General features: G+C 52.8%; 1 protein-coding gene across 1 annotated transcript in view; it reads right to left on the bottom strand.

The window, feature by feature from the left end:
- Window positions 1–3,652: 3,652 nt before the first annotated feature.
- The window catches only part of SMOC2 (SPARC related modular calcium binding 2), a 35,348-nt gene continuing 24,650 nt past the window's right edge, over window positions 3,653–14,350 (bottom strand). The window contains exons 8-13 of the mRNA XM_049785187.1: window positions 12,493–12,679; window positions 9,629–9,711; window positions 6,676–6,775; window positions 5,816–6,090; window positions 4,915–4,952; window positions 3,653–4,013 (exon numbers count right to left, since the gene is read on the bottom strand). Coding sequence (XP_049641144.1) covers window positions 3,996–4,013; window positions 4,915–4,952; window positions 5,816–6,090; window positions 6,676–6,775; window positions 9,629–9,711; window positions 12,493–12,679 — 701 coding nt within the window. The 3' untranslated portion in view covers window positions 3,653–3,995. The remainder of the gene's footprint in view (window positions 4,014–4,914; window positions 4,953–5,815; window positions 6,091–6,675; window positions 6,776–9,628; window positions 9,712–12,492; window positions 12,680–14,350) is intronic.

Here is a 14,350-nt window from a genome sequence, read left to right as displayed (position 1 = left end):
TCTCTCTCTCTCTCTCTCTGTCCCCCCACACACAAATATGGAAGGCTTATAAGAGTTCCCAAGACATCCTCAAATAACCACTTTTTCCCTCTATTTAATGTGTGTGTTTGTATCATGATTATTTGGTCTACTGGAACTTCAGAAAGCATTAGCATTGTCACATGAAGAAATATTCCATTTCTTAAGGCGTATGTAAACAGTAACAGGGCTACCCTAGCATCTGTGTGCTTTGGTTAACTCTGGGATTATAGGATGTTGCATGTTATAGTAACTTTCTTTACCTGCCAATATTGACATCTTTATTCACAATCATTCCAATGCCTTTTGCCATTTATATCATGGTCCTAATGCTTTGTGGTGTGTTCAGAAAGGTTTTAGTTTAAAAAAGAATATTAACAAGGGTCACAGAGTACAAATTTATTATGATAAAGATTTACTAGACAGGAAATCAAGTTTTTCAACATGGACCCAAGTAGACTAAGCATGTATCTTGCTGCTGCTCTTCACAATCTTGTTCTTCCTGCAATATCTTGCTGGCTTGTTGCTAGATCTCTTGGCTTTTTCCACCTTATGAAGCTCATGTTGTCTCTCAATACTTACTTCCTCTATTCCTCTCCCCAAAAATCCTTTTTTTTTTTTTTTTTTGGACCACACCTATCAGGCTAATTCCTGGCTCTGTGCTCAGGAATGACCCTGGGCAGTGCTCTGTGGACCATGTACAATAATGAAAATTGAACCTGGATTGGCTGCATGCAAGGAAAGCTTCCTACCTGCTATACTATCTCTTCAGTCCTTGTAATCTTTCTAAGTGAGCTTCATTCAATAAAAACTATCTTGCTTCACTAATAAATACATAAAATAAATATTACTGATAAAATAAGTTTCATCTCTGTAGTTTCTCACTTCTCCTGTCCTACAGAGGTAGGTGACCATCAGCCTGTCATGAGCAATCATAAAGCATCTATGCTTCTGTCTTCCCTGACTCCTTGAGTATATTTTTCAATACTTTATGGCACAGTCTTGTTTCCATAGTCACAAAAATACAGGACATGGGGCTGGAGCAATAGCAAGCAGTAGGGCATTTGCCTTCATGTGTCTGACCCAGGACAGACCTCTGTTCAATCCCCGGAGTCCCATATGGTCCCCCATGCAAGGAGAAATTTCTGAGTGCAGAGCCAGGAGGAACCCCTGAGTGTCACCGGGTGTGGCCAAAAACAAAACAAAACAAAAATAAAAACAAATACAGGACATGTGATAAACTTTACAAAGGACTCCTTTGCTCCTCTGCTAATAGTGAAGTAAGGGGTTTATTTGGATTTTTTTTTTCAGCACTTCCAGCAATGCTCAGTGGTTTGGCCTGGTTCTGCACCCAGGAATCATTTCTTTGTGTTTGGGGGACCATATGGGATGCCAGGGATCAAACCTGGGTCAGCCATGTGCAAGGCAAATGCCCTACTCACTGTGCTATTGCTCTGGCCCCTGAATATTTTTATTTAAAGCCAGTAATCCAGGCTTCAACCTGAGCACCTAAAATCCCAGCTTCATGCTCCTCCATGCTTTGAAAGAGTCCTTCCCAAGTCCAAGTGAGCTTGAAACAGACACAGTCCATTCTGGCTATTACATGGAAGGATCTTGGTGTTCAGAGCCTGCTAGTACACAGATACTGTTGTAGAGAGAAAGAGAAAATGGTGCTTCTCATCATTGGTTAATATGGGTCAGACAGAGAGAAAGAATAGAAGTTCTAAAAAGGTTAAAGACAAAATGCTGAAAGAGTGAAAAAGAAAAGTCTATAAAGCGTTATGGAGAGAGAAGGAAAAGTTAAGAATATATGAAAGAGAAAGTGATAGAATTAACAAAGGGAAAATTTGGGGCCTGAGGAGAGGCCTGTATCAAGGGTCTGAGGGGACATGGGGGTTGATGGCATCTGAAGGGAGACTTGACTCAGTAGGTCTGAGGACAGGCCTTTGTTGGGGGTCTGAGGGAAGGCAGCATCAGGCCTCTGAGGGGAGGACTGAGGGATCCCTGTAGTGGGGATATGAGGGGTGACATTCATTGAGGGATATGAAGACAGACTTGAATGGTCCGAAGGGAAGCTCAGGATGGCCTTATGAGGAGACCATGTTGTAGCTCTGAGGGAAGTCCTGCATTATGGGGCTGATGGGAGGCCAAGGGGAAGATAAGTGGGGGGGGGGGGTGAGTGCAGACTTATTTTAGGGATGAGGGGTTGTGCTGCTTGGGAGCTCTGAGGGCAGACTTGGGACAGGAGCTGTTAGGATAGTGTTCTTTGCCTGGGATCTAAAGGGGAGACCTGGATCAGGGGGGCGCTGGGAGGCCTTGCTGCAAATTAGGAAAAAACAGACATGGAGGTGTGAGGGAAACCTGGTTGCTACGGTCTGAGGGATGACCTGTGTCAGGGGGTCTGCATCACTCCTGCTGGCTTGCCCAGTGCTAACTCCCTCACACTCTGCACCCTGCCCTAGAACCTGGGGTGGGGGGCGGGGGGGACACACACTAGGCACTTCCCAGCCACCTTTCCCTCAGAGTCCTGACCACATAGGGTACATGCTCAGATGACATCCACAGGCCCACAGTGTTGTGAGTAGACAGGGTTGAAAGCGGGGAGGCCAGGAGACAGCCCGGGCCCCAGGTTCTGGTGAGGACAGGACAGCGACCTTCAGCTGGGGCTCCCTCGGGCAGTTGCAGGGCAGAAGCAGTTGAACAGAGGAAGCAAAGCTGTGGCCTCAGCACCCACACCTGACTCTTCCCACATCACCCTAGGCCCAGCACAGATAGACCGCCCAGTTTCAGGAAGCTTCCCCTGAGCGCTCACCCCACAACCAGGCAGGAAAAGGGTGGACAGGTCTCAACTCAGCCCCATGGAGTCCTGGAGTGTCCTGACGCTGCCACCACACGGCCGCAGAGAAATGCTGGGAAAGACTGAGTGTGGACTCGAGAGTATCTTTATTTCCGTGTGTATGACAAGAGGGTTAACTTCAGAGTCCAGGTCTCAATCACCAGGTTGGCTCAGCCTGGCTACTGCGGGACATTCTTGCTCTGGCTCCGATGCCAACAGACTGGACTGTCTTTGCACATTAGCTAAGAAAGCAGCTCAAGGCCAACCCTCAGTGCCCTCGCCCAGACTCCCTGATGAGCATGGCCAAGGGGCAGGAGACTCATGGGGACCCAAGAGCCTGACAGGGCTGAGCCTCCTGCTGGCTGAGCCCAAGTCACAGGGTCCTGTCCCAGCCCTGTGCCCGGCACTCTCAGCATGGGGGTGCTGTGACAGGTGGGCTCTGGACATGGTCACCACCAGGCACGCTCTGGGCTACAGGATCCACTTGGGGTCTCGAGGGACTGTAGGACAGAGAGAAGAGCAAATGTGGGCACCGTGGGAACCGGTCTGCTCCCAGAATCCTGGGCCAGTAAGGACGGACAGTTGGGGTGTCCTGACTCCGCAGGGCCTCTCCAAGCCCCCCAGCAAAGCTCCAAGGAGCTTAGGAAATCAAAGCAGACCACTCCAAGTGTCTCTTTTCCCAGGACCTTGAGAGGTACAGGACACCTGGGTGCTTCTCTGCTTCGGGAAAGAAAAGAAAAGGGCAGGAGGACCCGGAGCACTGCAAGTCTAAGCCTGCTGCCTGCTTGGGGACAGTGCAGGACAGGGACACACAGGCACCGAGGTCCCTTTGCAGGTGGGGAGCACTGAGTGGCCAGCAGCCCCAGAACGCATGGAGCCTCAGCCCAAGTCCCGGGTGCAGGCCAATGCAGCTTCGTCCAACACGCAACCCTCCGGCGAGGCCAGAGAGTGAGTCCAAGGACCTATTCCCTGCATGAGCTGGAGCTGGAGCCAGAGAAGCCCATCCCAGAGCCCAGCAGCTGCTTGGGGGGGGTTGCTCCTATGTGCGGGATTGCATGGGAAGCACAGAGTGCAGAACCGGTACGTGGGGGCTGGGTTTGAGCTCTCCGTGACGGTGCCCACACACGGGGCTACTCGGAGCTCAGCCGTGCTTCCGGGGCTATTAAGAGAAGAGACAGGTAGTTAGAGGGACATGGCTTGTACCTGCTTGATGGAGGAGACCCTTCCAGGTGTGTAAATGCCTCCCAACCCTGTCAGAGAGGAAAATTTATTTGTCCACAGAGGAAGGTAACAGGACCAGGGATGAGCCTGGCAGAGTTTCATCCCCTCTGTCCCTCTTAGCAGCTGGGAGACCCAGGAAAATAGCATCATTTCGGCCATGTGAACTCCCATCCACGCTGTGTCCCACCCTGCAACTTGGTGTGGTCTGGGCAGGCGTCGGACACCAAGTATCCTCTGGAGAAATCCGGATCCTCCTTGTCGGAGTGCACATTGGGACCCTAGCCCAGACCCGGGACAGAGACTGGCCCAGCCAGCCCCTGAAATGACACTTCCCACCAAGGGATCCTGGAATCTTCACACCCACTTTTCAGTTTTGCCCATGCCACATTGCAGCTGGGGCCAGATTTCCTCTCCCTGATCCCCACTGACTGATGGCCTCGCCTGGCTCAGCTGCCCAGGAGCCTTGCCTGCATGGTGGAGCCTACCTGGGGCATAGCAGGGGCCTCACTCTTGCTCCTTTATGGGGCGCTCTGCACTCTGCCAGACTCAGCTGAGAGCTGGAGTCTAGGTTGCCTTCCCTGCCCCCGCCAGGGATAGAGACAACCACCCAGAACAGCCCCTATCAGAGCAGCCCTAGTCACCAACCAGCTCCTCCAAACTGTCACCTCATCAGCTATTCAGATAGAAAGAATAGGTGAAGCAAAGGCTCTGACTGGCACCTCCCACCCAGCACACGGCACCCTCCCCCCATCATCTGCCACCTACCACCTACCACATGGACCCGCTGTGCCACCTGCACTTTCCTATTCCGACCCCACTTGCTGGGCTCACTTACTCACCTGTCGCTGGGAAGGACTGTCCATGCTGCCTCGGGAGGCTGCGGGGGACAAGGGGGACCCATGAGCATCAACAGCCCCTCTGAGAACAGCCACCAGCAGATTCCCACGACGCCGAGCATGGACACACCTACCACACCTACGTGCCCAGCTCCATTCAGGCAGAGCACTGAGGCTGCGAAGTGGGAGCCCCAGAGGAGGCGGGCGCTGGTCAGGGTGGACACCCCACACCCTACCTGTCCTCCCGAACTAGCAGCCCCACCAGGTTGGGAGTTTTCTGTGGGATATCAGTGTTCAGGGATGAGTGAGACACTGGGGGCACTAGAGGCAACAGAGGCCCAAAGGGACCAACGGGAACTCGGAGAAGCCTTTCTGCCCTCGGGGATGGAGGGAGGAGGGACTAAGGATGCTGTCCTCAGAAGTCTCCCGCCCTCCACATGGGGTCCCCAGTCTCCCCAGAGCTGCACAAGCCAAGCGCAGTCTCTCCCACCTCCAAGGTCAGCACCCACAGCTAAGGTGTCAGGACCCCTGGAGCTCTGTGCCCTGAGCCCTCTTTCGCACTCTGGGCCCTCAGCACCCCTCTGAGCACTCCCCCTCTCCTGGCACTCTATCGCCTAGCTGAGTGCTTCTCCCCCTTCTGATATCCCACACTTCATACGAATGCTCCCTCCCCTGGTGCTCAGACCCCATCTGAGCACTCCACACCCTCTGATCCTCCACTCCACCCTTCCTGGTGCTCCATCCAGGGATCCATCCCTTCCCCGGGTGCCACCTCTCCATCGTCCCTGGTGGAGCAGATGTCCTGTGAGGTGTCCCTGGGACCTAAAAGCCCCGGGTGGGGGGAGATGCTCTGGGCTCTGACAGCAGGGGTGGGAGCAGCCCTTCGACCTCTGTCCCCACTTACCCTGCGGCCTCCGGGCACTGGCCCTGCTGTCGTCTCGGCCCACGCCCAGGCAGCCCATGAACTCGGGCAGCGAGAGCCCTCGGTCGCCTCCGGCGTCGCAGTACTCCACGAACCTCCGCACACACTTCCTGGGCTTGGCCTTCTTGCGCAGGAAGCGCTTCAGCGCCTTCAGCTCCTTCTTGCCCACGTCCCCGCTGCTGTTCCTGTCCAGCACCCTGAAGTACCAGCGCACCACCCTCTCCTCCAGTGAGTGGCTGGGGTCCGGCTCCGGCAGCCTGCGGGATTCGCGAGTGAGCAGAGCCATTGCCCTGGCACCAGGCTGTAGAACCCGCCTCTCCCGGGGGAGCTGAAGCAGCTTCGTGCAGGGGCAGGCACCCTCCAGATGTCTGGAAGGGTTGCCAGGCCTTAAGGGGAGTGGGGGGACAGGACCCCTAGGAGGAGGAGAAGGGGTCCAGAAGAGGGGAAGGAGGAGCAAGGTCTCCACGGGGGAGGGAAGGGGCACAGGGCACCTTAGGGGAGGGAGGTGAGGGGATGGGATGGGAGGGGAGGGGAGGGGAGGGAGGATCCTTCAGGCCTCTGGGGACAGTCCAGCTCCAGGCAGGCTCCCACCAAGAGCAGTGACTGCCCCCCTCCGCATCCTCAGGCTATGTCGAAGAATGCTATATCCTTATAATATATATTAAACATATGTTCATAGATTATGTACTAACTAAATATAATATATTATGTGGGGCACCCCTGTGTGGGATGTGGTATGGGGAACCCACTCTCAGAGCCCTGTGATGAAATATAGAGGAACTGAGTTTTGGTGACACACGCCCCTCCCAGCTCCAGTTTCCCTCCCAGGGCAGGGCACTCACCTGCCTGGAGCAGCAGGGTCAGACACAGCGTGGACCATGTCTGTGGACAGTGCATCCAGGACACTGGTCAGGAATTCACTTTTCTTGGCGCCAGGACAGCCTGTGAGCAGAAGCGCCAGGTCTTGGTTCTGCATAGCCCTGATTGCAGCCTGCAGGGGTGCTTGCAGAGCCCACTGCACACTACATGGACACGCCCCTCACAGACCCATAGCTCCATATAGGCAGGTGGTCTAGGCACTGCTTAACCCCAGAGGAGCCACCAATGTTATCCCCAAGGGCCCATGTAGGTGTCTTCCTTTCCTGGTGCCAGGTCAGTGTTCAGGGATAAGGGCAGAGCCGAAGGAGCATGTTACAAGCTGCTCCAGGCTCTGAACAAATGATGTGTGTCTCAAGGGACCACCCAGGAGGGCTCACAAGGGAGCCAGGCCAGTGCCCAGAGTCCTCTGAGGCAGGTGGTGTGCACTAGAGAGCTAGGAGTGCTGGGACTTGGTCCAGCCCATGAGGACATGAGCAGGCCGGACCCTTTCTTGCGTATCCCACACTGACCTCTCCCAATTGGCCACACTGTGGGTCTGTCCCCTTAGTCCCTTTCCACCTAGAGGAAGAATCCTGGGCAGGGGCATGTGTTGGTTCCGGGTGTGGTGGGTGTATCAAGCGCCTTGAGAAAAACCTGCTTCCTACCAGGAGGCAGCCCACCAGTGGCAATGGTTAGAAAGATTCAACCATGTGGAGTTGAAGCTAGAGCATAGCTGGGAGGGCGTTTGCCTTCACACGTCAACCCAGGTTTGATCCTCCACATCCCATATGGTCTCTGAGCCTTCCAGGAGTGACCTCTGAACACCTCCGATGCAGTCCCCCCAAAAAACAAACAAAAAAGATTCAACCACAGAAAAGAGAGGCCCAAGGAAACAGACCTTTGTCCCTTTGTCTTCCTGGATGTAAGTGCTGACAAACCCGCCCTCTGAGGCTGAGGCTGCATGTTCAGTTCCTGCCAGTCTGTATTGATGCCCCCTGGCTCTGTCTGCTCTGTACTCTTGAGATCTCATGGGCAGGCCCAATGTTTGGGGCTGTCATTCTGCACATGCTGACAGAGAGTCTACAGGAGAAGAGCCTATATGGAGTCGCTGGTGTGTCCTTGCCAGAAACCCTTCCAGCACTGCACACAGATAAACTTCCAATGTCCATCTGTGCCTGCAGCCTTTCTGGAGGACCCCGAGCCGAGGCTCCATGCTTTCGCTGTGCACTGGAGCCTGGCTCTGCTGCCAGTTGGCCAGAAGCCACCTATGGGGCCACAAATGGGTCATGTCAGATTCAGCACCGCCAAGGGAGAGGCTGGCACCCAACACTCAGCTGTGTGGTTCACAGAGCTGCCAATGGTCACAGGAGCAGATCTGACCCCCGATCTCAGCTGAGCAGCCCCCACCCACCCCCAGAGAGATGAAACCATCTCCAACAAAGGAGAGACGACTAACTCTGCAGCACTTGAAACAGGAAGCAAAGATTATGTAGCTCACAGTGATTCAATACAAAAAATTACTTGGCTGCAGACGTCGGTCCACACCCTCTTTTTCTGCTCCCCCAGGGCAGCCCATGGAGCAGCCAATAGTGGCCACCCAGGAGCCCCAGCCCCTTGTGGCCCACAGAGAGGCCTGCAGGGAGGATTCTTCTCCAGGAAAGCCCAAGGGTCCACAGAATCAGTGACCCTGAGCACCCCAATCTTTCCAAAAGAGCAGAGTCCAGGCAGACTTATGGGCCGCTGCTGCCCAACAAGCCTGGCAATTGGGAAAGGAGGAGAGTAGGGAGCAGTGAGCCCAGCCACGTTGGAGGGACGTCCACACTGCAGGCACAGGGCGAGTCTCCACCTAGGAGAGACGGGCCTCGCAATCCCTCACTCCACTTGCTCTGCACCACGAACTGTTTATTATGGCCAGCGATTTTCCTGCCCAGACTCTTTAAACAAACCATCACCCGCTGTGGCTGACAGGGCTCCAGAAACCCGGCCTCCCTGGAACGCACGCCTGCACTCTACGCCTGTGTTTATTTGTATGGGCCAGGGGCGCCGTGCCCAATTGCCCTCTGCCAGCCACTACTTTCACTTGGGCGCCATCCCAGGACAGCAGGCAGCTGCCAGAAGAACACTGGATTCTACTTGTCAGGGACAGACACAGCTGAGAGGAGGGCAGGCAAGGTGACCCGAAGGGCTCGGACCAGCCTCAGGAGCCCGGGTTCAAATCAGTCTCTTCACTGGGAGTTTCTGCGCACCCCATTCTGCATGGAAACCTGCTGTGTACCCAATTGACTCAGTCAAGAACCTTGCACTCTGCCCATCTCCTAATAGGGAAGTGCTGTATACCTCATTTCCTGTGCTCCAGTCTGAATACTTCCTTCTGAGACCTGGGGGCATCCAGGTCCAGCCCCCTCTAGGGCAGGACCCGAGTGACCACCACAGAGCACGCCTGGAGAGGCACAGAGAGCCCTGCAATTCCGGAGAGCTGAGAAGCCTGAGAGACACAGCGGCTGGTGCAGGAGGTGGAGCCAGGCTGCTGGCCCCACACCCGTGCACATTTTCCTGCACAGATGCACCCTACATCCTCACGTCCCTGCACTACCTCACTTGTACAGCTGTACTCTGCACACTCACATACACCCCCTGCAACACCCCTGTCTAGTCATACTCCACATCCTTGGTTACTCATCACCTGCACACCCACAAACTCATCCGCACCCCGCATCCTGCATTTGCTCACTTACACACATCCCAGCACAGCTACACCTCTGCTGGGAGTTGAAGTGTGTTTGCAAGAAAGCCTCAGAGGAAATTGAAATCCAATAAATAAAAGAAGACCATCCAGCTCTGGAGCTGGGCTAGAAGCCCCCCAGCCCCACCCCGCACCCGCTGACCCCATCCACCCACTCTACAGGGCTCCAAGAGGCTATGCAGGGCCCAACTCACCTGGGAGTTGGCGGCCCCTGTACACGTCCCGGGTCTTGGTGGGATTTGCCCGAGCTGTGTGGTCACACTTGGGCTGCTCGTATCTGCAAGGACAGCACAGAATCGTCCCCTGCCCGTCTGCCCTCTTGGGCTGCTGGCAAAGCCCAGCACGTGCAGTGTCCACCATGCCTCGGGCTATGTGCCAGCAGCCTGCCCCATATGTGGCGTCCACCACAAGGTTTGAGCTTCATGAGGATGATAGCACGCCTCAGCACCTGCCTTCTCACACATTGACCCCCAGTCCCCTCCTTTCCCCAACACATGTCCAGGAAGCTGCTCCTGGGTTCCTGCCCCCCCCCTTTTTAGAGCAGATCCTGCACCCTGAATTTGGGGACTCTCTGCTGACTATGTGTGCCTGTTGGGTTTGTGTCTTACTGTTGGGTGTGTGTACACCTGCTGACTAGTTCACTAACGTGCACCTGTTGTGTGTATGCGCCTATTATATGTTGGTTATGCAAGCATCTGTGCACCTATTGGTTGCGTGTACATCTGAGGGTTAGGTTTGTGCCTGCTGGCTCTCTGTGCAACTGTTGGCTATCTGTATCCTCTGAACAAATGTCTGCAAATTGTTTGCCCCAGTTGACGTTGCCACTGTGTTGCCACTATTGAATGAGTTTTTTAGGGCACTACATGCTCCGCCCTTCCTGGATGTTTGGTTGCAGACAGTGTCTCTTCTTTCTTCACTGGACATATTTTAAGCTTGATGTCATCTGAGCTGCTCATTTTTGTTGCCCATGGGATCAAGTCTCCAAAAGATTTCTCAGAAGCTGAAGTCTCGGAGCATTTTCTTGATTGTGCGTGCGTGCGTGTGTGTGTGTGTGTGTGTGTGTGTGTGTGTGTGTGTCTGCATCCATTATCTGGGTATTTTATCTGCAGCTGTATGTGGAGTCCAAGACTCCTCCTGTCTGTGGGGATATCTCTTTCCCTTCTATGGGGATATCTGCAATTCCCCCCTTGGACCAGCCTCCCTTGTCCTATGCTAAAAGCTAACAGATGTGAGGTGTTATTTCTGTGCTCTAGATTCTGTCTTATTGATATATGTATCAGGCTTTAGTCCAATGAAATATTGTTTGCATTGTGTAACTTTAAAATATCACCTTAAGTAAAATTTATATTCCTTTCTCTTTTTCCTCAAGATTAGTTTAGCAATTTAATCTTCTGTAGTTCCATCAAGTTTTAGTATTTTTGTTCTATTTCCTTAAAATAACATTGACGTTTTGAGAGATTGTTTTGTCTCTGTCTAGTCCATTTGGTAAGATTGTGGTCATTTTGGTAACTGATATTGATGTGTTGGCACAATTAATGTATTAATTAACCCTATCCATAAATAGGGACTTCCTATTTTATCTGTGTCTTGTTCTTTCTCTTGTAACAAAGTCTTATTGCTTGCATTGCACAAATTTTTACTTCCTTTGTTCAATTTATTTCTAGGTATTTAACTTATTTTTGTTATAATTGAAAATGCAATTGTTTTCCTAAAGATTCTTCTTATTCTCAGTTTTCATGCAGATATAAAACAAACAAAAGAGAATTTTGAAAGTCTATGTGAATTTCCTAGCTGACATCATGATGAGCTCACTTATCAGGTTTTCTGTGAAGATTCTAAAACTCCTGCTGCCATGTGTCCAAATTGGATCGTCCCCTGGCATTGCCAACACAACTGCTTGGCCTGGCCACAGAGAGTAGCTTGAGCCAAGACTTCAGTTTTGACACCAAAAGGTGAGATATGCAGTTTCTCTGGAACAGGCTCAGGAATCCACTTCTGCTCCCACTTCTGCTCAAAAGAGGCTCAGACATCTACTGCTTCAGCTTCAAGACGTTCAATCATCCAGTGTTCCACCTCCTGCTCCAGACAGGCTCAGGTATCCACTGCTCCTGCTTCTGCTCCAGGACAGGCTCAAGTGTCCAATACTCCTGCTTCTGCTCCAAGATAGACTCAGGCACCCACTTCACCTCCTGCTTCACCTCCTGCTCCAGACCATGCTCAGGCACCCACTGCTCCCCTCCAGAGAAGATCATGAACCATCCTGGAGATCTAGCTCACAGTGATAACAGGTCCCACTCAGGCATCTGACTGCTGGCTTCAACTCTCCTTCCCCAAAGGAAAATTAGCAGGATGAAACTGGTGTATCCAGAGCACAGAGCCACAAGCACATTCCTGGACTGGCTCATTCTACCACCGTGCAGGCCACTGAGGAGTGAACATGCACCAGAGACCATGGTCTCGTCCATGGCCAGTTGCTGGACTGGCAACATGGCTTCAGCATCTCAGGACTTCCCCATGCAGCCTTTCCCCGGTCCCCAGGCCTGTGCCTCCCCAGACCTGTTCTTGCTGTCTCAGAGGATGTTTCTAGAAGGCTGTGAAGGATACTTCAAGAAGTGTGGAGATTCTTCTTGAAGGCTGTGGCTGTGGTGGGTGTTTCTAGATGCCTGTGGAGGATCCTTCTAGAAGGCTGTGGTAAATGTCTCTAGAAATTTCTGGAAGATACATCTAAAAGACTATGCGGATGCATCTAGAAGCACCAGCAGAGTAAGGCCCAGAAAAGATGGTGCTTCGAGGCACAACTTTGAACTGTTCGCAGTCAGCTCCACACTGAACCACACTCCAGGAACATGTGCTTTCTACTGACCTCAAGATCACAGTGGAGGCACAGAGCTGCAAGCAGGGCTCGGTGCCAACTCCTATCCCTATCTGACAGCCTCTTGGGCATCAGGCACCTCCTTCCCCAGAGTCAAACCATTCCTTCTTCATCAGAGACCACAGGCCAGGCTCATTGACCTCTGTGGTGCTCTTCTCCCAGCCACCTGGGCTGTTAGGGCCTTACCTGGTGGACGTGCCTGGGATAGGGCGTCCCGTGTCCACAAGTACACACCAGCAGTAGCCGGTGGAGGGGTGGCACTGTACAGGCTTGTAGAGGCCACCCTGTGCGCACTCGGGGATGACCACGTCATCATTTTTGGGCTGCCGGGCCTCCTCCAGGGCCGACTGCTGCTCCTGGTCACAGGATGATGCTGCAGGGGAGGCAGTTATGAGTACACAGCCCCATGTCCCCTGGCCCTGCCCACATGGACCCTGTGCTCCCACGCATGTGCTCCCCGATGCTCCCATACACATCCCAACATAAGGAAACAGAGAAACTTATGGTCCCGATCAGCCGCAAGAGTTTTACTGTCTCTTCGAGGGTGAGGATGTCAGTTACAGAAGCCCACCCCTTGTAACTGCTGCAGGATGACAGTGACCGTTGTATTAAGCCTGGTCTGAAGTACTCGGGGACCAGGAGATGCTGCTACTCCATCTGGATGGTTGTTGCCTGGTTGCTGGAGGAGAAACTGTTGCTGGACTCCTGGCTCCTGCCACCTTTTGCTGAATCTCTGCTACTATTCTGGGCCTAACAGTAACATCCCACAAACTACAGAGCACGTGGCCCTGTGTGGACAGACACAGCCCATCTCTCTCCACTCTCCCAGATCCCTTTACACATTGCCACCAAGCTGTCCTAGATACAGAATATCCCTACACAAAGAATAGTCCTATAGGGGCCGGAGCGATAGCACAGCCCTTATAGGAGCAGTCAGGTCTTTCCCTGCCTTGCATGAAGCCAACACAGGACGGATACCAGTTCGAATCCCAGCATGCCATATGGTCCCCCGAGCCTGCCAGGTACAAATTATGAGCGCAGAGCCAGGAGTAACCCCTGAGCTTCCTACAAAAAGAGTACTCCTATGTGGCATGAAATTGAGCAGGTGGGATGATAGGCAAAGAACAAATAGAATAAATACAAAATAAATACAATACATAAAATAGATGCAAAAATACTCTACACTCCTATACTACAAAGCAGTCCTACATCAGTGAGCAATACTGCAATACAATCCGAATAATCCTACATACATATTTAGAGTGCTCCTAGATAGAGTCAGAGCAGTAGTATCATAGAAACTACTCAAAAAACAGAATAGTACTATAATGTAGAGTACACTAATAGCATGGAGTACACACAGAGTACTTCAACCACACAGAGTATTTCTAGAATAATAGAATACTCCTGGCAGCAGGAAAGAGAGATCCGAAGGTCCTTCAGGTCTGAACGTGCTGGAGGGATGCACCCTGATTCCTGCACCATTACATTGTCTCTGCTTTGGGGGTCATGCAGGTGCCCAAACATCTCTCCCAGGGTCCTCAGGAGACTGGTGGTCCCGGGTTCAGGGGCTGGAAGTGGGAATCTCATCTGCAGCTCCTGACAGCATCATTCCTCTGCCACTGTGCAATGAATGGGCCCTTCAGAACAAAGAGCTCTGCCCTCACTCAAAGTGCTTCCTCCACGTCCTGATTCTAGCCCAGAGAACCATTTTCAGGAAGGACTCCAGGAACATTTGCTCAAAAGCAGAGCTGAGTGTGCAGGGCCATGACGGCATCCCACAAGAGTGCCGGGCAGTCTCTGGCCTGACCCCAGGCCACTGTTGGGCTGCTTGTTCCCAACAGGTTTGGGCAGCCTCAAACTACAGCTGCATCTGCACATCTGAGGCCTCTTAGGCCAGCAGCGAAGAAGTATGAGGGACATTCCCACCTGTGCTCTTGACACCACACAAAGCCTCACAGAAGCAAATGCCTTTTGGAAGCATGTTCAAAACATGATTAAGGGGCCGGGAAGGTGGCGCTAGAGGTAAGGTGTCTGCCTTGCA

Source organism: Suncus etruscus, chromosome 12, assembly GCF_024139225.1.
Source record: "Suncus etruscus isolate mSunEtr1 chromosome 12, mSunEtr1.pri.cur, whole genome shotgun sequence".
Lineage (NCBI taxonomy): Eukaryota > Metazoa > Chordata > Mammalia > Eulipotyphla > Soricidae > Suncus > Suncus etruscus.
This window is presented reverse-complemented; position numbering and strand designations above follow the sequence as displayed.